The sequence below is a fragment of the Marmota marmota genome, unplaced genomic scaffold, assembly GCF_001458135.2.
Source record: "Marmota marmota marmota unplaced genomic scaffold, marMar, whole genome shotgun sequence".
Taxonomy (NCBI): Eukaryota; Metazoa; Chordata; class Mammalia; order Rodentia; family Sciuridae; genus Marmota; species Marmota marmota.
The window spans coordinates 46,714,577-46,741,090 of record NW_025999990.1 but is presented as its reverse complement, the minus strand read 5'-3'; the positions used below and the strand labels follow the sequence as shown (position 1 = coordinate 46,741,090).

Below are 26,514 nucleotides of genomic sequence, written 5' to 3'. Positions count from 1 at the left end.
GACCGCATTATTAAGAGTCCAAGCTGACTTGGAACGTCACTGATTTGCTCCATCCTAGTCAATAATTTACCAATGATTGAGGAAGAAAATAGATGGCATACTTATGGGAAGGTATGAGGTAGTTAAAACTGCATAAATTAGACCTCGCTGTCAATTCTGCATTTACAAACTTGTCGGCCTCTGTTTCCTCTTCTGTAAAGTAAGAATAATAATAATCCAAAGTTGTTATAATAGCCCATAATTTTGGTGTGGTGATTAAATAAGATACTGTAAGTAAAACATATTCATAGGTCCTTATAACTCCAAACTGCACTTTTGTTATTTTTAACCTTTGTTATCACCTTTGCTGGAGACACGTAACTGGCTAGAATAGGTGACGTGTTGCAGGTATTACACGGGGGATGATAGTTCTAGCCTTGGTTTCAGTTTAACAGAACAAAGGGTGAAAACTCCATTGACTTTTTTTTATCAGCATTTGATATGAAGACCTAAAAGTTGTCCAGAGGGAGTTTACCAGAAGCTAATGGTGTGATTATAGCCCATACTACCCACAGCTTCTCAGGCCACATCCGCCTGGATTTTCCACAGAACACAGATGGTAAATGGCCGTTCTGTGTTCTGCACCTGGCAGGCTGAGTGTGGTTCTGGGTGCCCTACTTTAAAAGATAAACCAGCAAATTGGGCCAACAACAGAGAAGAGTCACCAAGGCTATGAAGAGCCTTAACATAAGTGCAATAGATGGAGGGGGCATGGGGCATGTCACTTGGCAGAGACATGTTAGTGTGTTCACATAACTGCAGACCACGACATGGAAGAGATGTCTTTTTTGAGACCTTCTGTCGTGTTAGTGGTGAGTTTAGACACAGAGCATCTGACAGTGAGGATTAGAATAAAAACCATATTGAAAGAATTGTGTAACACTCTATCTTTAGTTGCTTTTTTCCCTTCCTAAAATGAAGTCAGAATATGAAACAATTTACGAAAAATCTATCTAAATACTTTTACACAAGCTTTAACTGTCCCATTTTATTAATGTCAATTTACATCTGTGTAAGTACACCAGCTCTTCCCTGACACTTTTTTAAAAATATTTTATTAGTTGTTAATGGACCTTTATTTATTTATATGTGGTGCTGAGAATCAACCCAGTGCCTCACACATGCTAGGCAACCGCTCTACCACTGAGCCACGACCCCAGCTCCATGCCCTGACACTTTTTAAATGGAAAGAAACTCTGTTTTCAGTTCACAACAGCATTTAGGTCACTGTTTCCATCCCCTCCTAAGAATTATGGCTGTGGGTTCTTTACTCCCTATTACAGTGGAATGGTCACCACATCTTTCTTAGTAATAAAATTATTTCTTTTCTTACTGGTCTGTAAATTGACGCTGCTGTCAACAGCCTCACCACAATCTCTAACTGCTTATGGAATTATTTTTATAGATGACTTAATCATGGCAATACAACTTGTTTGCAGTATTACTGTATCAAGTTTTAATTATATTACTCTGTTTTAATTAGTAGTGCAGCAAAATTATACTCAGATTTATTACAATGCAATCAGTTGTCTGTATTTATGGGCTCTGCATCCATGGATTCAACCAACTGCAGATCTGTGTCTGTCCTAAACATGCACAATTTTTCTTGTCATTATTACCTGAACAGCACAGTAGAACAGCCATTTACATGGCATTTACTTTTTATTAGTTATTATAAGCAAACTAGAGATGATTTAAAGTACACAGGAGAATGTGTATAGGTTACATGCAAATACTATGTCATTTTATATATAAGAGACTTGAGCATTTGCAGAGTTAGGTATCTGTGGGGGGTCCCGAAACCAGTCCCCCACAGATATGGCATGATGACTCTCCTTTCCACCAACTAGTGGAAATATTATCTTTCTATTCTCAGCCATGGCAATTATTGTCTCTGAAATGCTACTATATTATTTAGCATCCTTACAATTTGCAATCAAAAGAGTTCTTCATCAGGAGTGAAAAAAAAAAGTGATGATTTGTTTTTATTGCACTGGTCCCCACAATTGTTGGTAGCAAAATTGTTAGGATATGAAATGGAAAAGAATAAGTGCTTTCGTTAGAGACAGCCACCTCTGGGGATATAGTCAAAGAATTGAAAGCTGGGGCTCAAACAGATATTGGTACACTCATGCTCATGGCAACATTGTTCACAATAGTGGAAGGAAGGAAGCAACTCAAGTGTCCATCCACAGCTGAGTGGATTCAACAAAACGCGGTATAAACACTCAATAGAAGAGTATTGAGCCTTAAAGACAGGAAATACTCTGATGGGCTACAATGCAGATAAACTTGAAGACATTATGTTCAGACAAATAAGCCAATCACAAAAGGGAGGGTATTATTTGATTCCACTTATATGAGGTACCTAGAGTGGCCAAAAACATAGAGACAGAAAATTGAATGGTGGTTGCCAGGGCCCACATAAGGGGTGGGGGATGGGGGCTTAGTGTTGGTGTTTAACAGAGTTCAGTTTGGTATGATGAAAATCTTCTGGGGATGGATGGAGATGGTTGCAAAACAACGTGAATGTATTCCATGCCCCTGAGCTACATGCTTCTAGAAATGGTTAAAATGGTGGATTTTATGTGTATTTTCCATTATAAGAGAGGCAGACAGATGCTTATTGTGCAGTAACTTCTCACAGCTCTAGAAAGTGGGTATTGGTATCTCTCTCTAAAGAAAAGAAAAATGTGGCTTACTCTGTGTCATGGGCTCAACCGAGTCACAAATTAATGTATCAAGGTCTATCAAATTGCAAAGCCAGGTTCACCAGAACAAGCTGCCTACCTGAAACTCCTTGTGTTAAAGATGACGATCCTCCACAACATCTCTCCCTGGATTATTTTAATTAATTTAGTGTTCGGTTGGGTCCTAAGCAAACTAAAACAAACATAATTGCAGGAATTGTTTTGAGTCAATATGTGAACATTTTTATAAAACTGTTAACCTGGGCCAGGTGAGGGGGCGCACGCCTGTAACTACAGTGGCTTGGGAGGCTGGGACAGGAGAATCGCTAGTTCAAATCTAGCCTCAGCAAAGGCGAGCCACTAAGAACTCAGTGAGACCCTATCGCTAAATAAAATACAAAAAAAAAAATAGGGCTGGGGATGTGGCTCAGTGGTCAAATGCTCCTGAGTTCAATCCCCCGTACCCAAAAAAAAAAAGTAAAACTGTTAACCTAGGAGCATAATAAAGACAGGGAAGAAGCTCTCCTCTGCTTTTGTCATTATTCGGTTTGGGGTACTGATTTTAGTGACTTATCCAAACGTACATGCACCACGTCCTCACACAGAACTCCCTGGATGATAAAAGCTGTCCCAGGTGGAGTTGTTTAGAATACTTCCTTACATTCTCCCTGCTGTGTCTTCAACCAGTCAGTAATAAAACTCTACTGGGCACAATTAAGTATTAAGAAATGCTGGAGGGGAGGGGAGGGGGGATAGTAGAGGATAGGAAAGGCAGCAGAATACAACAGACACTAGTAAGGCAATATGTAAATCAATGGATGTGTAACTGATGTGATTCTGCAATCTGTATACGGGGTAAAAATGGGAGTTCATAACCCACTTGAATCAAAGTGTGAAATATGATATATCAAGAACTATGTAATGTTTTGAACAACCAACAATAAAAATTAAAAAAAAAAAAGAAAGAAAGAAATGTTATTTCTTGGGGCTGTGGCTCAGCGGAAGAGCACTCGCCTAGCATGTGCAAGGCCCTGGGTTCGATCCTCAGCACCACATAAAAATTAAATAAATAAAGGTATTGTTTCCAACTACAACTAAAAACTAAATATTGGGGGGAAAAAAGAATGGTTATTTCCTTTCTGCTCCCAAAGAGAGAAACAAATATCCCTAGTCCTGATTATTTTCTAGGGGAAAAGATGTCACCTCCTGCCTTCCATCATCCTGGAACAGAGTGCTGAAGGTACCCCTCTGCCACTGTCCATTCTTCAAATCGGCCCTGCCCAGTCTTGCCAATCTTTATCTTCTGTGGCTTCCTGATTCTCTTTGGACCTCTTCAAGGTCTCACGGGGCCTCTGTCACAATGTGTGAACAGGCCTGTACACCTCTCCATCCCTCCCCTCTCATACAACAGATATTTAAAGAAGCTCAGTATGTGTTGCACCTGTGTTGAGATTTTCCAAACAATGATGTATTCCCATGGCTGCTGCCCTCAGGGAGCTGCGGTTTGATGGGGGAATTGGACCAGCAGAAAATTATGACACACTTCCATGATCCTCCAGCCTGGACAGGGACATCCCATACACCCAGCATCCTGAGTATCTGCCACCCATACCCTCTGCCTCCAACCTTCTTCTCTTGCAATTCTCTGGGTCTTCTGTCTGACTCCTTTCACCTGGTGACAGTCTTGCCATGCTGGGTCTAACCCAAAGCCAGCTTCTCTGAAGTTGTCCCTAATGTTTGCACTCCAAATGAGTCTCTTCTTTTCCTAACCTCTCACTGCAGCTTTCTTGAACACCTATTATAAGCTTAACACAAATTATCCTTATTTTCCCCACTTTTCTTATTGGTGCACTACAGTTGTACATAATGGGGGGATTTGTTGTTACATATTCATCATGCCCACTCTATAACAGTATCATTTGGCCAATATCATTCCCCGTATTTCCTCTTCCTTCTTCTCCCTCTCCCAAATCTCTTTCCTCTATACACTGATCTCCCTTCATTTTCATGAGATTCCCCACCATCGCCTTTCTTTTCCTTTTTCCTCTCTAGCTTCCACGTACAAGAGAAAACATACCACCCTTGACTCTCTTGAGTTTGTCTTATTTCACTTATTTCTCCAGTTCCATCTGTTTTCCTGCAAATGACATGTAGAGACAAGTGTCATCCTTCTTTGTGGCTGAATAAATCTCCATTGTGTGTATATACCACATTTTCTTTATCCATTCATCCATTTATGGACACCTAGGGGTGGTTCCATGCCGCAGTCTGGCTGAGCACAATTCTCAAACCACTTGTCAAGCAGAAAAGAACTTTATTTTTAGAACACACACCGCACCACAGGAGCTCTTCAGGAATTCCCTCAGAGCCCAACTGCCACCACTGGCTTCCCCCAGCCTCTCAACCCTAACTCCTCCTCTCTTGAGGCCGATTGGCTGGGTTGTGTGGGCGGAGCCAAAAGAGTCCCCCAATGAGCAGCTCCGTGGTCTGAAAGGGAGGGGGAAACAGCCCAATGAGCATCACCGCAGAGGAGCCAATCAGCTGGCAGCTGGAAGTTTGCTGGGGCAGCTGTGAGCCAATCAGCTGGAAGTTTGCTTGGGCCCCTTCCGCTGTGGCTCTCAATAGTTCCATAGTTTGGCTATTGTGAATTGTGCTGCTATAAACACAGGTATGCATGTATCACTGTAGTATGCTGACTTTAATTCTTTAGGATAAATACTGAGGAGTGGTATGGCTGGGTTGTATGGTGGTTTCATTCCTATTCTTTTGAGGAACCACCATAATAACTTCCATAGTGGTTCTACTAATTTACAATCCTACCAACAGTGTAAAATTGTTCCTCCCCCCTCCCCACACCCTCTCCAGCATTTAATACTGTTTATATTTGGGAGGAGAATTTACTGGAGTTTTAATCCAGTAGCGCTTAACCACTGAGCTATATCCCCAACCCTTTTCATTTTTTTATTTTGAGACAGGGTCTCACTAAGTTGTTTAGAGCCTTACTAAATTGCTGAGGCTAGCTTTGAACTTGTGATCCTCCTGCCTCAGACTCCCAAGTCACTGGGATTACAGGCGTGCTCCACTGTGCCTGGCTTTAGTCTTTGTGTTCTTGATGACTTCCATTCTGACTAGAGATGAGATCTCCAGTGTAATTTTGACTTGCATATCCCTAATTGCTAATGCTGTTGAACATTTTTTTTTCATCTATTTGTTGGCCATTTGCATTTCTTTTGAAAAGTGTCTATTGAGTTCATTTCCCCACTTATTAATTGGCTTGGCTTATTTCATGCTCTTGCTTCTTTTGCTGTGCCAAAGCTTTTTAATTTGATGCCATCCCATTTATTAACTCTTGGCACTATTTCTGAGCTCTAGAGGTCTTACTGAGAAAATTGTTGCCTGTGCATCCATGCTGGAGTGTTGACCCTATGTTTTCTTTTAGAAGTTACATAGTTTCTGGTCTAATTCTTAGTCTTTGATCCACTTTGAGATGACTTCTGTGCAAAGTGAGAGATAAGGGTCAGTCTCACTCTACATGTGGATGACCAGTTTTCCCAGCACCATTTGTTTGAAAGAAAGTCTCTTTTCTCCAAAGTATGTTTTTGGCACCTTTGTCAAGAGTCAGATGAATGTATCTGTTTTCCTCCCAATTATCTTTTTTGGAGGGATAGGGTGTACCAAGGATTGAACTCAGGGGCATTCGGCCACTGAGCCACATTCCCAGCCCCATTTTGTATTTTATTTAGAGACAGGGTCTCAGTGAATTGCTTAGCATCTCGTTTTTGCTGAGACTGCCTTTGAACTCGAAATCCTCCTGCCCAGCCTCCCGAGCCACTGGGATTACAGGCATGTACCACCATGCCCAGCCACACAGATTATCTTAAAATCAGTTCTGCACATTTGTCTCAAGTTGGAGACTGTGAAGTTCTCAGAGGCAAAAATCATTTGTTCTCCATAACATCTAACATAAGCAATGTGATTAGCTGGCATTTTTTTTTATTATTGCTTTGAATCTAAGGTTGTCCAAGCCTAAAAATCTGAGTAAAGAACATTTGAATTCCAAGTGTTATAAGAGTCTAAATGTAATAGGTATATATATTTGGCACACTGGAATAAATGCATTTGATGTTGATAAAATGTTATATATAATACATATAAGATCTAATATATGTCATATATTTATATTACACATATTTTATATACATGGAAGATTATTGTGGAAAGGGTTGCACCTTCAGTGCGGATAAAACTACTAGGTAATTAAAATGGATTATTCCAGCTCCTACCACTTGGCTTTGCACAGAGTGAGCCTGTGGCTTTCTTGTAGTATCTCTAGTTGAACAGTCAGAAATCCCCAACCACATCAGTCTCTTCTGCAGAGCAAAGATGATGGAGCAAATAAAAAGTTGCAGCATCAAATGACTTTCCAAGAATATTCCCTCGGCTCTCTTTCACCTGAACCCTGGGGCATCTAGAAAACAGCCAACGTCTACAGAACTTAACAATGGCAATGTCTCCCAGAAATAATGCTCACATTTATCCTCCCCACTGAATCTCTATGGAGGAAGCACAGCAAAGGGAACCCATGGGTGTGTGCACCTTCAATTTGTACTTAATCTTTCAAGTTGCCCCCAGGTGTAAGCTGTGCTTTTCCAACTGGGGCAGAGCTGTTGGTTCAATAGATCCCTCTATGGAGTTACACTTCTATGAAATGGAAAGAAAATTAATGTCAAAGGGACAATGTGATGTTGCCAAAGGAGTAAAGTTTGAAAAAAGGACTTTGTGTCTGGCAATGCAAGTGTCTGGAACTAAGGAAACAAAGTCAAGTATCTGCAATACTGCCATTTTCTGGAAATATTTGTTGGCAAATAATGGTTGATACCATCAAGAAAATGACTATAAGCTGAAGTCACCATTATCAGAGCGTCATAAAACTTAGTCCTTTCTCATTTTACAAATAGAAAAACTGAATTATGCTGGGCACAGTAGCACACACCTGTAATCCCAACCACTCGGGAGGCTGAGGCAGGAGAATTGCAAGTTGAAAGCCAGTCTCAGCAATTAGTGAGACCCTAAGCAATTTAGCAAGACCCTGTCTCAAAATAAAAAATAAAAAGGCTGGGAATGTAGCTCAGGACTAAAGTGCTCCTGAGTTCAATCCCCCGTGCAAAAAAATAAAAAAGAGAGCAAAAAATAGAGGGAGGGAGGGAGGAAGAGAGAGAGAGAGAGAGGCAGGCAAACTGAATCCCAAGGGTTCAAGTCATTTTTTTCAGTCATTCAAAGAGTTAATGAGTAAGCTAAGATTTAAATTCCAGTGCATGTATTTCATTGGTCAGTTTTTAATACATCAGGTATTTACTTGTGTAACATTTCTCTTCTCTGTTTTTCTTGCCTGATTGCACTAGCTTGAAACTCTAAAAATAATGTTAAAAGGAAGTAGTAAAGGCTGGGGCTGTAGCTCAGTGGTAGAGTGCTTGCCTAGCACGTGTGAGGCACTGGGCTTGATCCTCAGCATCACATATAAACAAATAAAGAGAGAGAGAGAGAGAGATTGTGTTCATGTATGACTAAATAAAATATTTTTTAAAAATAGGAAGTAGTAAGAACAGTCATCATTTATAGGCTCCAGTCTTAAAGGGAAAGTCTTTAATCTTCTACCATTAAGTGCAATATCACCTGTTGGTTGTTTGTAGATATCTTTTATCAGATTTAAGAAGTTTCCTTCTATTCCAGGTTGGCTTGGATTTTTTGTCAGATTTTTACCTACTGCTATTGAGATCACCATGTTGTTTTTGTCCTTTATTCCATTGACATGGGTTTTTTTGGTTGTTTTTGGTTTGGGTTTGCAATGCTGGGGATCAAGCCCAGATATGCTGTACCACTGAGCTACATTCCTAGCCTTTTTCATTTTTTTGTTTTGAGAAAAGGTCTTGCTAAATTGCTGAGGCCAGCCTCAAACATGTGACGTCCCTGACTCAGTCCCCCAAGTAGTTACAATTGTAAGCATGCTCCATCGCTCCTGGCTTCTATTAATTTATTTTCAAGTGTTAAACCAACGTTTCATTCCTGAAATAAATCTGACTTAGTCGTCATGCATTCTTTTCATATGTTGTTGAATTTGATTTGCTACTGTTTTGTTGAGGAGTTTTGTGTTAATAAGGGCTGTAATCTGTAGTTTTCTTTCCTCTCCTCATCCAGCTTTTGTATCAGAGCAATACTAGCTTTAGGGATTGATTTTGGAGGTACTTATTCCTTCTCTATTATCTAGAAGAGTCTGTGAAGTACTGGAATTATTTTTTTTCTTTAAATGTTTGATCTAATCCATCAATGAAACCATCTGGCCCTGAGCCTTTCTCTGTGTAATGATTTTTAATTACAAATTACTTTACCTGTTATAGATCTATTCACATTTTTTATTTCCTTTGGAGTTGGTTTTGGTCATTTTGCTTTTCTAGGAATTTCTCCAGTTAGGTTGTTGAATTTAGATATGTCTTTTAATCTCTAATATGTCCATCATCTTGTTTCTTCTTTCATTTCTAATTTTGGTCATCTGCTTCTTTTTTCCCTCCCCCCCCCCCCCCNTTTCCCCCCCCCCCCCCCCATTTAATCTAGCTAAAGTATCGATTTTTTTTTCAAAGAACCAAATTGTGTTAAAAAACAATACATTTCTTTTTGTTTTATTTTCTATTTCATTCGTTTCTATTCTAAAAGCTATCGTAGCCTTCCTTCTACTTTCATGGAATTTAAATCACTCTTCTTTCTCAAGGCTGTTCAGCTGATAGCTTAGGTTATCGATTGAATTTTTTTTGTCTACTATTGGCATTTAAAGCTATTAATTTTCCTGCTTCCACGGCTGCAAGCACATCCCATAAATGTTGGCATATGAGGTTTTTATCTTTATTCAGTTCAAAGTATTCTACAATGTTCTTTAATTTCTTGAGGATGAATTATCTCAGTCTTCCTTTATTTGGAAATGTCTTGATTTTCCTTATTCTTTTAAGTCATGGGTTTTTAGAAATGGATTTTTAATTTCCAGATCATTGTGGGGTTCTAAAATTTGCTGATGTTATTTATTTTCAATTTAGTTCTATTGTGGTGGGGACATAATTTATGTAATTTTAATCCACTTAAACTTATTCAGATTCATTTTATGGCCTGGGATATAGTCTGTCCTAGAGATATTCCATGTGTCCTTGAAAAAGATGTGTGCTCTGATTTTGTTCATTGGAGTAATCTGTAACACCTGTGGGTCTGGTTGGTTAGTAGTATTGTTCAACTTTTCTAGATCTTTGCTGAGTTTCTATCCAATTGTATTATCAATTATTGAGAGTCAGGTATTGAAGTCTCCAACTACTGTTGTTGAATTATCCATTTCTCCTTTTAATTGTGTCCATTTTTATTTTATATATTGGACTCTATTATTAGGTGCATATGTATTTATAATTATAATGTTTTTCCTGATGGATTGACACTTTTGTTATTATAAAATGTCCCTAGAACTGGGAGTATGGCTCAGTGGTAGATCACATGTTTAGCATGTGCAAGGTTCTGGGTTTAATTCCCAACAAGTGCATGCACGTCCCCACCCCCCAACACACACACACACACACACAAAGACAAGAAAAGTCCCTTATATCTTTAATAACATTTCTTTTTCTCCTAAACTATATTTGTTCTGATATTAGCACAGTCATTCCAGTTCTCTTTTGGTTTTTGTTTACCTGCTACATCTTCTACAACCATCCTACTTTCAACCTATTTGTGTATTTAAGTCTTTGGCATATCTCTTGTGGACAGCACAACTGGATCCTACTTTTTATCCATTCTCAATCTCTTCCTTTTAACTGGATTGTTTAATCCAGTTTAATCAACTGTTTACATGATAGTTTTAGGTTCTCCATTTTGCTTTTTGTTTTCTAGGTGTCTTGTGTCCCTTTTGCCTCTCTCTTCCTCCATTATTGCTATACTTGGTGTTCTATATGTTTTTGCTAGTGTAACATTTAAATTCCTTTGGTTTTTATAGTGGTGGCTTTGGAATTTACAATAAAGATTTTTAACAATCTAGTTCATATTAATATTAATTTAATTCCAATAATATACAGAAACTTTGCTTCAATATGACTTCCTTCACTCCCCCCTCTTTTGTCATTAATGCTATTAATATCATGCAAATTGTGTTTCTATACTTACAAAAATCATCACAGTTTTTGAATTAATGCTTATTCATTTGTCATTTAAATAAGCAGGAAAATGTTTTAAAATTTGTTTTCACTATTTTTGTATTTATTATATAATTATCAGTGATAGATGGATAGGTAGATAATTGTCTTGGCCTTTCTTTTGTGGTTTTGTGGTACAGGAGATCAAACCAGGGCCTCACACTTGCTAGACAAGTGCTCCCCCCCCTGAGCTACACCTTCAGCTCAGTTTTGCCAATGTATTATTTCTACTTTGCCAGTCATAAAGTCGCTCCATGTTTTAGTCAGCTTTTTTACTACTGCAACTAAAAGACCCAACCAGAACAATTGTAGAGAAGGAAGAGTTTATTTGAGGGCTCACAGTTGCAAAGGTCTTAGTCCATAGAAGGCTGGTTCCATTCCCCAGGGTTCAAGGTAAGGCAGAACATCATGGCGGAAGAGTATGGCAGAGGGAAGTGGCTCACATAACGATCAGAAAGCAGAGAGAGACTCCACTCACCAGGTACAAAATATATACACCCCATAGCCATGCCCCCAACGAACCACTTCCCCTAGCTACACCCTACCTACCTCCAGTCACCACTCAGTTAATCCCATCAGGGATTGATTCACTGATTAGGTTAAGGCTATGGCCCAATCATTTCTCCTCCAAACCTTCTTGCATTGTCTCACATGGTGAGCCTTTGGGGGACACCACATCTAAATCATAACACTCCATCAATGAAAAATTTCTTGCTCTTTTATCTTGAGTAAGTTTTCCTATAAAGCTTTTATATGCCAATATAAAATGTGTACATGTATTTTTTTATATTTTTAGTTTTAGGTGGACACAATATCTTTATTTTACATTTATGTGGTGCTTAGGATCAAACCCAGTGCCTCGTGCATGCTAGGCAAGCACTCTACCACTGAGCCACAACCCCAGCCCCATGTACGTGATTTTTTTAAACAGCATTATTTATAATAGCCAAAGAGCGAAAACAAAGAAAGTGTTCATGAACTGATAGGTGGACAAATTGTGATATGTATTGACACAAAAATGAAGGCATAGAAAGGAATGAAGTAGTGGCACATGCTGCAACATGAACCTTGAAAATGTCATGATAAGTAAAAGAAGTCGTATAAATTAAAGTCCACAGGTTGAATGATTCCATATACATAGTGTCCAGAACAGGTAAAGGTAGAGAGACAAAAGGTAGATTCGTGGTTTTCAGGAAATGTGGGGTAGGGAGGAATAGAGAATTACTACTAATGGATGCAAGGCTGTTGGGAGGAGGATAATGAAAAGGTTCTAAAGTTAGACAGGGTTATAGCTATGCAATTCTACAAGTGTATTATGATCCACCAAAGGGCACACTCTAAAGGGGGAAGTTTTATGATATATGAATTACATCACAATAAACCTTTTAAAAAAGTCCTTTATGAGGTTTTTATAAATGAAAAAAGAAATAAAAATTTGTAAAGGCAAACTCTTTCACGCCTAGAACCATGATCCATGGAGTTACCCTCCCTGTTTATTTATTCGTTTGCTCATCTATTTCATGAGATCATTTGAACACAGTGCCTGGTATAAAAGAAACTCTCAACCAAGTGTTGGATATTTATCATTAGTCTTTTTTTTTTTTAATTCTGTGTTAGTGTATCACTGTGTGATAAAATGGATGAAATGAGGATTCTGTCTTCTGAAAAATCCAAAGGCTACACAGACATGTAAAAAAATTAAAAATAAATAAAAAGTGTGTAACAGAGAAAGATAAAAGGCAGCAGGGTCCAGGTGGAGGAATACTTCATTTAGTCTGGAGAGAACAAAAGAGGCCTCAATAAATGTTCTGGCACCTAGTAACCTGCTAAGGTGAGATGGAATAAGAGTCTTGTGGTTGGAAAGAGGAGGAAGGGGAATATGCCAAGCAAAGAATGAGGCTATGCACGGTCCATGTGAGGGAGTAACAGAAGGTAAGGCTGGAAAAGCAGGGAAGGACTTTAGACCTTGTCCTGTGGGCAGAAGATTCACAGAAGGAACCCAAGGAGAAAGTCAAAATAACCAGCAGGAGAAAAGAGATGCATTTGAGGGTGCGAGACCGGTGGCAGGGAGCTTGATTAGGAGAATCAGGATGAAGCCTGAATGAAGGAAGACATAGCTGGGTATGGTGAATAAAGAATAAAGACATAGCTGGGTATAGTGGTGCAGGAGAGGTGCTGAGGAAGAAAGAAAGCCAATTGTAAGTACATAAAGGAGAAATGAACGGTGATGGCCAAGTGGATTTGGACAGTCCAGAAAAGGAGGCAGGGTAAACTCTGGGATCTCTGGCTTGGGTTGAGCTGGTAGATTTTGATGCCTTTCATTCTCATTGTGGAATAAATGAAAGCAAGCCATTCTGAGGAAAAAAATATGGGTCATCTGGAGGTCATGATGAGTTTGGGGGACTTGTGGAATATCCAGGTAGAAATGTGCAGTCATTCATTGAAAGTTTCATTGTGAAGTTTAGGAGAGAGCTGTGGACCACAGGTAGATGGAGAGTGAATAATATAAAGTTGGTAATAGAAGCTATTGTGTAGATGAGATTTTTTCCAAGGAGAGAATGTGGAGTAATACAAGAAGATAAACAATTATAATATCTTAGGGGATAAAAATATTCCAGGGCAAATTAGAGAAAGAGGGATCCAAACGAGAGTCCAAGTAGGATACCCAAAGAAATAAAATATGGGAAGAGCATGAGAATGTGGAAGGAAGAAGGCAAAGTTTCCATTCAATTACCTTCAACAACATGTAGACTCTCAAAGGCACGGGCTCTAATCTATAGAGGAATATTAGCAATAGCTAAATGCTTAATAAACTATGATAAATGTCAGCTATGATTATTAGGTGGAGATAACTTGAGATACCTACACAAGTAAACAATTTACATGAAATTTTAAACATTTATAAAGACATAGCTGGGTATGGTGGTACACACCTGTAATCCCAGCAACTCGGGAGGCGGAGGCAGGAGGATCGAAAGTTCAAAGCCAGCCTCCGCAACTTAGTGAGACCCTAATCAACTTAGCAAGAACCTATTTCAAAATAAAAAATAAAAATGGTTGGGGATGAGGCTCAGGGGTTAAACCCCTCTGGGTTCAATTTATGGTCCCCCCAAAAAATAAATAAATAAAGACATTACACAGGAGATTGCTGAGAATAATGTTGGACTCAGTTTTACCAAAGCAGATTGACTAATAAAACACACTGTGCTTAAGCCCCTAAGCTAGTGATTGAGCACTGTTACCACTAAAGTGCCATTATCCACACTGAAGCCCAAGGAATCAGAGCCTCTCCATTTAAGCCCTGAATGTTTATGGGCATGAGTCGATAAAAGTGTCATGACCAAGGTCAGATACATTCATTTTCAAAACAGAGCAAAGTTAACCCAATAAAATGTTTCCCCTGGGTCTTGTGGGATAGCCTTATATCTCAGAGTCAAGACAAAGTAAAAAAGAACAAAAATTAGGGTTCAGATGGATCAGTAAGATGGCCCATCACCTTCAGAGCTTCTCCCATTAGAGTCAATGATCTGGAATCATAAAACATTCCCTTCTCTGGAGGAAAAAAAAAACTGCCAATCACCCAAAGTCATATTTTTAGTCAATATTACGAAGTTGATCATTTTCTCTTTGGAAACATTGGCTTAAAGCTTTGTGCTCTGAGTATTGCATTTTCTCTTTGCAAAAGCAGCTTCACAATCACCTTAGGGCTTCCTGTCTTTAGTGCACTTAAAGGATCTGACAGTGATTGGGACTCGCTGGTCCAGCAGAGCCAAAATCCTGATTCACTTTTGATGAACTAGAAAAAGTTAATCTTCATAAGTAATTTCTGATGAAGAATTGGAAACGATGGATATTACTGAATAGGCCAACATCAAAAACGAATCCAAACTGAGAACTAACATTTCTAAATTGCACTCCTCCCTTGTTCTGAGCAGATCAACTTTCTTTTGAATCGAAGACAAAGTAATCAACACATCGTGTTTTGGTGTTTCTTTGCTGAGTATTTCTGCATTAGAAGCACAGGTACATGCTGTCCCCAGTGTTGACAGCTGTGGGCTCTGTTCTCTAAGTGGTTAAGATAAGAGTTCATTTCCTTATATTTAGTGCATTACTAAACTATGTGTGGTTTCATCAGGAATGACTCACCAGAGTAGAACCATTCAATTCCTTCTGAATGATTTTGCACTTTGAAATTTTGGAATTATGCCTTTTTTTATAACAAGTGGCCAGAATGACTGATTGTTGCAATGTGCCTCATTTCCCCAGCTCAGCCAGCAGACACTTAATTTTCAAAACACCAGACTTTCACTTCTTCCTTTGAAAATATACACCATTTATGAAATAGCCACCCCCACTGCTGCCCTGATAAACAATCAGAATAGTATCATCATTTATGTTGGCAGTATCATCATTGCTCTGGGTCAGCTTGTAAAATAGCCAAAGAAATATGTTTGTCATCTAACTCTTAAGTTCTAAGACGAAATGAAGTTTAGGATACAGGTGCTTCAAACTAGGCTCTCCTTTTCTAAAACAGACCTTTAAGAGAAAATAACTTCTTCATTTGTTGTTTGGAATTTTGGGCATGGACACTTGTAAAGCAACCCAGGGTAAATCACCATAATATTTATAGTACATAACAATATGGAAAATATTTGCTTGACCTGGTAGAGGTGTTTTCGTGTTTGAGAGGTACTTGGAAAATCCATAGAGCATGTTTCTAAATCAGTTTCTTGTAATAGTAAAAATGCATAAGAGGTTTACTTTGGGTAAAGATTCTAAATCTGTTTTAATTTGGTTCCTCTGTCAGTACAAGTGGGGGAAAAAAGTGACTGCTAATCAAATTCTCAGGTTTTAGTATTATTGAGACTTTCTTTTTCACATAAGTTAATTAATTCCACATAAGTTTTAGGAATGGGTAAAGTTTGCCGGGCACAGTGGCCCATGCCTGTAATCCCAGCAGCTCAGGAGACTGAGGCAGGAGGACTGCAAGTTCAAAACCAGCCTCGGCAACTTAATGAAGCCTTAATCAACTTTGCAAGACCCTATCTCTAACTTAATCTTTTAAAAAAGTGCTGGGGATGTGTCTCAGAGGTTAAGTGTCCTAGGTTCAATCCCCTATACCAAAAAATAAATAGATAAATACATAAGTAAAGTTTTATACATTGCTGCTAAGAGGACATATGAAATATCTTTACCACCTGAGAACATGGACATGGATGTGATCTATAAACATGTCATTTTTCACTAGCATGTCTCTAATTATTAGCACATCTTGTCATGTGCTTAATGGCATATAAATTTACTTTCCTGTGAACTTATGTATTTATTTTTCTGATGACCACTCTATAGCCTTCGTCCATTTTTGTTTAGTTAATTGCATTATTTTTTATTAATTTTTAAGTCCACTTCAGATATTGCAATGTGGACCCTTTTTGTTATACTGTGTAGTACAGTAAATATGTTCTCCTACTCAATGACTCTTTGTTGACAGTGTCTTTGGCTGAACAAAAGTATTTTTTGTTTTGTTGTTGTTGTTTTTATAGATAGACACAATACCTTTATTTATTTTTTATGTGGTGCTGAGAATCAAACCCAGGCCTCACACATTCTAGGCAAGCACTCTACCACTGAGCCACAACCCCAGCCCTAAACAAAAGTTTTATAAATTCTATTTGTCAGACTTTTTCCTAATGGTTTCTAGGTTTAACATCATGCTTCTAAAATCTGTCTTTGTCATATTGCTTTGCATAAAGATTACTTGTTTGTTTTCATAATTTTCTGGTAGGTTTTTAAATTTTAAGTATAGAAATTAGAATTATATGATGCAATTTTCTGTATAACATTAGAGAACTTTGAGTGTCTTTAATATTTTTATGCTTAATCTACATAGACAGTAGGGGATCCATTTTTCCCCCAAATGGATGCACAACTGGTTTAACTCATTATTACGTCTTTGATATCATCTCCACCTATTTCAGCTGCCGTCTTTGCAATCTACTGAGTTCAAACACTTATCTGAATCTGTTTTTCGTGTCCTTATTTTATTCCACTGATTTATCTGTTCCTTTACCAACACCACACAGTTTTTAATCTCTGTTGCTATAAAGTTTAGTGGAGATCTGATGGAGGACATTCAACCTCTTGTCTTTTTATTTTTATTTTCAAATTGTTCTGAACCCCCACCTTCTAACCTGTCTTTGACATCCACTTTTCATGTGGATTCTCAAACTTAAGTGTTCCTCTCAAGTACCACTGATACTAGTCCTTATCAATCACCTGTTTAGACTATTGCAATATTGCAAGCACATTAACTGGTTTTCTTTCCCTAGTTTGGCCCACTCTCCAAGCTCTCTTCATAAGGAAATCTGATTATTTTGAGACTTTTAACACCTTATTGAGCTTATAATATGCATACCATACATTTCACCCATTTCAAATACACAATTCAAGGGCTGGGGCTGGAGCTCAGTGGTAGCACACTTGCCTGGCATGTGCGAGGCACTGGGTTCGATTCTCACCACCGCATATAAAGAAATAAAATAAAGTCTATCAAGAACTAAAAAATATATATTTAAAAAAATCAAATACACAGTTCAATAAGATTAATATATTCAAGTTTTACAACCATCACCACTGTCAATTTCATGACAATTTCATCACCTCCGAAAGAAACACCAGATCCTATGGATAAACACCCCTCTACCACCATCTTCCCCATCGATTCTCCACCTAGATCTATGCAACCATTAAGGAACTTTTTGCCTTTTCAGGATTTGTCTTTGATGGACATTTCATAGAGGTGAAATTATATAATATGTGGTCCTTAGTGACTGGCTTCTTTTACTTAGCCTGATTTTTCCAAAGTTTATTCTATCTGTAGCCTGTGCCAATATTTCGTTCCTTTTCTTGTCTAAATAATATGCAATTGTACCTCATTTTATTAGTTCATCAATTTATGGACATTTGTATTATTTCCATCTTTAACTTATATATAAAGTGCTTCTGTGAACTTCATGTACACTTTTAAATGAATTTGTTACATCCCAATAAATAACTCTATGGGGATTTTTCTTGTAATTGCATTGAATTTATGTATCAATTTTGGAGAAATTTAAAGGTTTACAAAATTGAGCATTTCCACCCAGGAAAGTTGTTTGTTTGTGTTTTTGTTTGTTGCATGACTTGGTCCTTGTTTATTGCCTTCCATAAAGCTTTATCATTTTCTTCATAAAATTCTGGTATATTTCTTTCTTGTAATTTCTATTTATTTTACATTTTTTCAATTTGAGTGAGATTTTTAAGTTAAATTTTCTATTTGGTGGTGGAAGTATATAGAAAAGATGCTCGTTTATTTTGACTTTGTATCTAGCTACCTCAAGGATCTCTCTTATTAATTTTCCTGATTTTTTCTGTCAATTTTCTTTTATCTTTCAGATAACTAATTATATAATCTGTAAATATTAAAAATTTGTCTTCCTTTGCAATATTTGTATTTCCTATTTCTTTTTCATTTTCAAATACCATTAGCTAGATTCCAAGGTCAATGATAAAAAATAATATTTGTATTGAATATGCATCTCTTTTCTTATCAACCTTAATTCTTTTAGATGCAATCAATATTTCAATCAAAATTTTAAAATTTGAATAAATCACCGAACATGGTGACATAATACCTGTAAATGCAGCTACCATGGAGAGTAAAGCAGGAGGATGACAAATTCAAGGCCAGTCTGGGCAAATTTTAGTGAGACCCTGTCCCAAAAATAAAATAAAAAGGGCTGGAGGGGCTGGGATTGTAGCTCAGTGGCAGAGCGCTTGCCTTGCATGTATGAGGCACTGGGTTAGATCCTCAGCACCACATAAAAGTAAATAAATAAAGGTATTGTGTACATGTATAAAAAAATATTTTAAAAAGTGGGGGGTATGTATCTCAGTGATAGAGCTCTTGCCTAGCATGTGTGAAACCCTGGGTTCAATCCCCAGCACCATATATACCAATAATCATCGTCATCATCATCATTATCATCAGGTTGGGGATATAGCTCAGTTGGTAGAGTGCTTGCCTCGCATATACAAGGCCCTGGGTTCAATCCCCAGCACCACAATAATAATAATAATAACAACAATAATAAAGAAAAGTCACCCTGATTCCATGTAAAAACAAAATTTAAAACAAAACATAAATTAAATTATGTACTTATATATATTTATTTCTAAATATATATTTCTATATATTTATAGAAAAATGAGGAACATATATATATCAAACTGCTATGAATAGCTAGTTCTCTAAAGGATGTGGAATTTGAGAGGCAGGAACAGGAAGAAAGAGACCCATTTTCTGCTTTGTGTACTGCTGTATAGGCTGCTATTTTCAATGAGCATTTCCTACTTTTATAGTCTTTGGAATAAATACAAAGAATACAAAGTATGTAAAGACTTGTCACTATATATCAAAACTCAGAGATGTGTGCATTTTTAATGGTTAAGATTTCGATTCTGTCAAAGTGTGAAATATGATATATCAAGAACTATGTAATGTTTTGAACAACCAACAATAAAAAATTTAAAAAAAAAGATTTCAATTCTGTTCACTAAGTTCAATCTCAATTATATGAAAGAGTTGAAGATGAGATAGATAAGCAGCAAGGTAGATAGATAGATAAGAGAGAAAGAGAGTAAATGGATCCACAAATGTAGGTCCAGACCTCTGGTTGTTACTAGAGAGTCCAAGAGCAAAAAAGAGGACCCCAAGAAAGAAATAGATGCAAAGGAAATCTTGTACCTTACACAATTCAGAATTCTGGTCAGGAGAGTTATTGCTATTATCTCCATCCTTAGGATGCCTAAGACCATGTGAATAGGAAGATTGTTTCATGGTTGAAAGAATAAGAGAATTTTAATTGCTCTCAATATCATCAGATCTTAATGGTTTCCTGTCAAAAAGTTTCTTTTGTGAAGAAAGAGAAACTTTCACACACTATTATTGGAAGGTAAACTAGTATAGCTATTATGGAAAACAGTATGGAGTTTTCTCAAAACACTAGAAATAAAACTACCGTATGACCCAGTAAATCCTACTACTGGGTATATATCCAAAGGAAATGAAATTGGTACGGTGAAGAGACATCTTCATTCCTCTAGTTATTGTGGCACTATTCACAATAGCCAAGATATGAAGTCAATGTAGGTGTCCATCAATGGATGAATGGATAAAGAAAATGGAACATTATTCATCCATAAAAAAGGATGAAGTCCTATCATTTATGGCAACCTGGATGGAACTTGAGGGGATTGTGTTAAGTGAAATACGCGTATATGTATAAGCTAAAAAAGTTAATTTCATAGAAATAGATAACAGAATAGTGGTTGCCAGAGGCAAGGAAAGGGTAGCGAGTATGAAGAGAGAATGGTTAACAGATACAGTGGTGCAGCTGGATAGGATGAATAACTTCTAATGCTCTATAGCACAGTAGAGTAACTATGATTGACAAAAATTAATTGTGAATTTTAAATAACTAGTAGAGGGGTCTCTGAATGTTCCCAATGCAAAGAAATTATAAATGTTTGACATGATAAATATATCAGTTATCCTTATCTGATCATTACCTATTGTATACATACATTGAAATATCATCCCATACCCCCTAAATATGTAAAATTACTATATGTTTATTAAAATTTTTAGTTAAAATTAAAAAATGAAATAGGAAAACAAAAATATGAACCTAGGGGGGAAAAAGGATCTTCCTTCTGAGACACCATGGGAAGTCACAGGGCAACCTTAGGAGGACTTCTGCATTATTTAGGGTGATACATAAATAATGGTAGCTTTGCATCTTATCACGGCCTACATTTTGGAATATACACCTCTTTCATTGTTCTCTTCCAGGATTTCCAATGAACATTCACCCAAACTCCAGATCCGGAGTCACAGCTACCTGAGGGCAGTAAGTGAAGTGTCAATCAACCGAAGCCTGGACAGCCTAGACCCTGCAGGCCTGCTCACATCACCAAAGTTCCGCTCCCGGAATGAGAGCTACATGCGAGCTATGAGCACCATTAGCCAGGTAAGCCCCATCAGATCAGTGGTGGGCAGGAGCCTTTAGCTGCAGAGGGTTAGTGAAAACTGAGAGGACGGGAGATGGAAATATGGTCACTCCCCACGGAGATCATTGATGAATCAGACTGGTGGTCCAGTCACATGCTATAAAGAGTATGCACATGTTCAGGATAGATGCTACTGACAAAATCAAAGCAGTGTCTAATCATAAAAGTACTAAAGTATGGAGCAGGTCACAAGACAGGACTCAGGCACACGGAAGCAACATGTGACCCATTTACCTCAACTGGGTCCTGAGGGGTACTGTGTCTTGGTAATGAGAGTCCCACTGTGATGAATTGGTAACCAAGACTCAATGATGAAGACTCATTACAGATGACTGAATACTGCATCCAAACTATTGAGCTAAAACTCTTGAGGTTCTCCCATCAAAAGCCTCAGTATTTGAAAAGACTGAACTCGGCTCAGGGGAAAAGAAAACCTGGGACTCAGAGGAATTGATCCTGCAGTTTTCAGGGGCCACCAGAGGAACAGAAAGTGCCTTGAGGCTCCCTCTGGGAGGGCATAAAGAAGGGTATTCTTGTTTTGTTTTTTGTCTTGTTTTGTTTGTGGTGCTGGGGATTGAATTCAGGACTTTGCATATGCTCTGAACTAGCTCAAGAAGAGTATTTTTTTTAATGATCTTAGACTAGGCTCTGTATATAAATTCACAGTACAATTTTTAAAAATAAGCACTGTACAGCTGGACCCAGTGGTGCACACCTATAATCCTAGCAAATAGAAAAGCCGAGCCAGGAGGATCTCAAGTTTGAGAACAGCCTCAATAATTTAACAAGGTTCTGAATACCTTAAGACCCTGTCTCAAAATAAAAATATAAAAAGAATTAGAAATGTAGCTCAGTAGTAAAGCAGCCGTGGTTTCAACTCCTAGTACCAAAAAACAAAAAAATAATAATAATAACAAACACCCTACCATTAATTCAGCCAATATTGTTTGAGCAAAACACTGGGCCAGATTTTGCAAGTTATCCAAGCGTACATAATACTCAGAGGTTGACTGCCTAATGGAGGGCATATAAAAAACATGAATGTTCCATAACAAACATTATCTTCTTGACCACCACAAAAACACCCTTCCTTCCTTCCTTCCGTCCTTCCTTCCTTCCTTTCTTTCTTTCTTTCAAAAACACTCTTGAGTAAGAGACACTTTTTGTTAGGAACTCCCATGCCAATTGCTTTATATTTTTATAAATAGTAGTCCTTAGAAACATACCTGTAAGATATGTAGGTTTAAATGGGACTTTCCCTGGGGCCATAAAATTGGCCACTAGATCCCAAAGCTAACAAAAAGATGGTAAGGACCCAGGAGCAAGCTTCTAGGAATGGGGTCTAGGAAATCACGTTTTAATAAGTATTCAAAGTGATTCTTTTTTTTTTTTTTTTTTGGCTAAAACATTTAATCTTTTNTCCCCCCTCCCCACCTCCCTCCTCCCCTCCCCTCCTCTCTCTCTACCTCCTCCACTGTATAACCCTGAGGGTCTCCTTCTATTACCATGCAATTTCCCTTCTCTCTCCCTTTCCCTCCCACCTTTCGTCCCTGTTTAATGTTAATCTTCTTCTCCTGCTCTTCGTCCCTACTCTGTTCTTAGTTACTCTCCTTATATCAAAGAAGACATTTGGCATTTGTTTTTTAGGGATTGGCTGGCTTCTCAAAGTGATTCTAATAGCATTGCAATTTGATCTGAACTTTGGAAAATACTAACCTAAAGCATATTCAGGAAATAGTGAGTGCTTTAGTTTTGCTGGAGCTTGTAATAATTGTAGAGACAGCACTGGGAGATCTATTCTGAAAATTGTTCTGGACACTTTTTTTTATGGATGGCTTTATATGCCTGGTCCAGAGAACTGGACTTTATTCACTTTAAAAAAAACAGAAATGAATTGGCCTTTAATAATGAAGACTAATAAAATATCAGCTTTTAAACAGGTAATGGGTATTATAAGAACTTTTATGTGGGATCATTAATCTGGGAACAAAATGTAGGAAAGATAGAGGATGAAAGGCTAGAGACGGGCTGGTTTGGAAGACATTGTGATCATCACAGTGAAAATTAGTGCTGATGTTGGTGAAGTGGTGATGGTATAGTGTGGTGGTATTGATGATGGTGATAACAATGTTGATGGTGATGATGGTGATGGTGATAATACTTGTGGTAGTGATGGTGGTCGTGGAAATGGTGGTGGTGGTAGTATTGATAATTACAGTGGTAGGAGTGACAGCTATGACAGTTGTAGTATAGTGTGGTGGTGGCAGTGACAGTGGTGGTGGTGGTGGTGGTGGTGGTGACATAATGTGGTACTTACATGGATGAAACAAATAATAAACTTAGGAAAGAAATGATGAAATGGTAGACTGGTCGCTGAAGTATCTGACTGTGAGAATAACCCTAGAATAGGATCACTGCTCTCACTTTGTTTCTGCCATCAAAATAGAGATTTCCGATCTGAATAGAATCATGAAGTGCAAGTCAAGGTCCACAATCAGCCTCCAAGGGCAGGGCAGGGAGAGGACCAGGGAAAGCTGGCCTGTGGGATTCCAACAGTGAGCCACCATACATTTCCTTACTTTAAAGAAATCTCAAGCTGTGGTGGCACACACCTGTAATCCCCATGGCTTGGGAGGCTGAGGCAAGAGCATCACAAGTTCAAAGCCAGCCTCAGCAACTTAGCAAGGCCCTAAGCAACTTAGAGAGACTTTGTCTCAAAATTAAAATAATAATAATAAAAGGGTATGGGGATGTGGCTCAGTAGTTAAGTGCCCTTGAGTTCAATCCCTGGTGCCAAAAGAAAATTGTTAAAAAAGAAACTCACACTATCAGTGCTAATTAATCCTTGCCAAGATACACACTATCTATCCCAATCTCAAGGAAATAGGTGGGGCATCATTTTGGTGCAATTTAGACTTGTTTTGTCCTCATTTCTAATAATAAATATTATAATATTTAAAACTTCTTGAAGCATCTTTATTCTACACAGCCTAGTGGTCACATAGTTTTTGAGAACTATACAATAGTCTTTAAATTTAGCTATCATATAAGCAGAATGCATAAGTGGGTTTAAAATTTTTCTGGGAAAAATACTTATACACATTTATAATTTTCATAACCTTAACATGTTTAGAACAAGGGAACATATAATTTCCTCCAGCAAGACCCTGTGCTTTTGTTGCTGTCAGCTTTGAATCCTTGTGCTGTGGCTCTGATCTTCCTTGGGACAACATCGCTTCCCAGTGGTAGCTTAGTAAGGTATCAACGAATAACACACAGGCACAAGAGAGCATTAATGCTCTGTGAGGTCAGTACTGCAATTCCATGTTCTAGTCATATGGCCTTAAGTAAAACCAAAAAAAGGGGGGGGGGCATCCAAATTGGATCCTAATGACATATCATTTTTTTAGCACCATACTTAATTTTCTAGTAATGTATCTTTAAAACTTTAAGGATAATTTCATATTTCCTATGAAGTATTATCATTATTCAGAGGACGATAGTTTCCTTTTTGAAGCAATATAATCATACACATACTCTAGACTTTTCAAAAAGTATTGGCTTTTATTATATTAGAGATATGCTCTTGTATACATCATTAGAAGCTAGAATACTGTCAAATTTAAGTATATTAGATCCTATTTCTGTTTAAAACCTCACATATTAATCATCAAAGACTCTTCACAGGATCAAAGTAAAATTTTGTAAGTCAAAGAATTGATCTATAATAATTAAATTGTTTCTGTCATTCATAATCTAAAGAAGTCAAAAATTGTGCTTGGATGATAAAGGAGAAATAGCATCTTTTCATGTTTACTCTTTTCTATACTTTATACATCTAATAAAATAGGGGTTACATAAAGTAAGATTTGAGAAAGAATTATAGAATATTGGGGTTTTACACACTATTTCATTTAACAGCCATCATTTCAAAATTAATTCATGTCTTAACTTATTTTATATCTAAATCCTTAGTATCCACATCTAGAATATCAAAATAGAAGCCCACAGATATATTTTATGTGACAACATGTTGTGTTACTGCATCATTTTTCTAAAAAAATTAATGTAGTAACTAGGGAAGTTTGTGCTTAGCATTAAAACCAGCAATTTACCTATAATTTTTGACTTAGAATATCTATTCAGTGTGTGTGTGTGCATGTGTGTGTGTGTGTGTGTGTGTGTGTGTAAGAGTAGAGACCCAGATGGATTGCCTATGGTACACAGCTAGACAGTTACAGAACCTTTCAGAAAACTCAAGTATTCCAACTCCTAACTGGTTAATTACTTCAGTACCTGCTAGTATTTGGTGGCAACACTGTTGCTACTGTCAGTAGTATTAACAATGGAAATAACAATATATAGTTGCCACTTATTGGTTACCTGATATAGGCTAGGAGCTTTGCATATTATCTCATTAATTTACATCAACAGTATAAGGAATATCACTTTTTAATTTATGAAACTCAGTCTCAAGAGAGTTGGAAATTTGTTTATCTCATTCTCTCCACTCCACTGTCTCATAAAATAATATTGACACTTAGGTAGTGCCTACCATGTGCCCAGAAATATTTGACACATTAAGGAAAAGGGTTAAGGGCTGGAGATGTAGCTCACTGGTAGAGTGCTTGCCTGAAAAGCATGAGGCCTGGGTTCAATTCCCAGCACCACCAAAGAAAAGAAATAGAAAGGCTTAATGTTCTAGTTGCTTAAAATGCTCCTACAAATTAATAAGAAATGATATAAAACCCAAAATAACCTTGGGCAAAGCTTATGAATTAGCACATCTGAGAAAAAGAAATACCAAAGCAAATAAATAGTGAAAAAGATGTTCATCACAAAGGCAAATCAAAACAAAACAAAACAAAAACTCAAAAAGAAATGAATGAATATAAAGGATTCAAGAAAAGTGACAAATATCAAAGTATAGGCAATAGCCAGGAATGGTGGCACATGCCTATAATCCCAGCAGCTCGGGAGGCTGAAGCAGGAGGATCATGAGTTCAAAGTCAGCCTCAGCAACTTAGCAAGGCACTTAGCAACTCAGAGAGAGACTCTGTCTCTAAGTAAAAATAAATAAATAAATAAATAAATAAATAAAGGGCTGGGGGTGTTGCTCAGTGGTTAAGCACCCCTGGGTTCAATGCCTGGTACCCCAACCCCCCCAAAAAAGTACAGTCAATAGAAAGAAGCTCCTGAAGAAGAAAATCAAAGCAAAAGAAAAAAAACCAGTAACAAGAGCATTGTTTTTTGTTGTTATTGTTGCTGTGGTTGATCTTCACTGCTGGGAATGCAGCCCAAGGGTCTTCCCTATACAAGGCAAGTGCTCTGCCACTGAGCTATACTCTTACCCCTTAAACACAAAGCACTAATTTTTGTGTGTGTGCAAAAACGTTCCTGAAATGAGAAGATGACTTGAAACTACCTTGGAAGAACACACCACATACTTGAGAATTGAC

The 26,514-nt window shown here is 37.7% G+C and overlaps 1 protein-coding gene and 1 non-coding gene across 18 annotated transcripts in view; both read left to right on the top strand.

Annotated features, from left to right (window-relative positions):
- Positions 1–26,514, top strand: part of Dlgap1 (DLG associated protein 1) — a 784,970-nt gene that overhangs the window by 558,005 nt on the left and 200,451 nt on the right. For all 17 annotated transcript variants that reach the window (XM_048806496.1, XM_015482533.2, XM_048806497.1 and 14 more), the window contains one exon: positions 20,838–21,015. In XM_048806496.1, the coding sequence (XP_048662453.1) occupies positions 20,838–21,015 (178 nt within the window). The remainder of the gene's footprint in view (positions 1–20,837; positions 21,016–26,514) is intronic.
- On the top strand, positions 25,658–25,728 carry Trnaf-gaa. Its single transcript has one exon. It is a non-coding gene; the product is annotated as a tRNA-Phe (tRNA).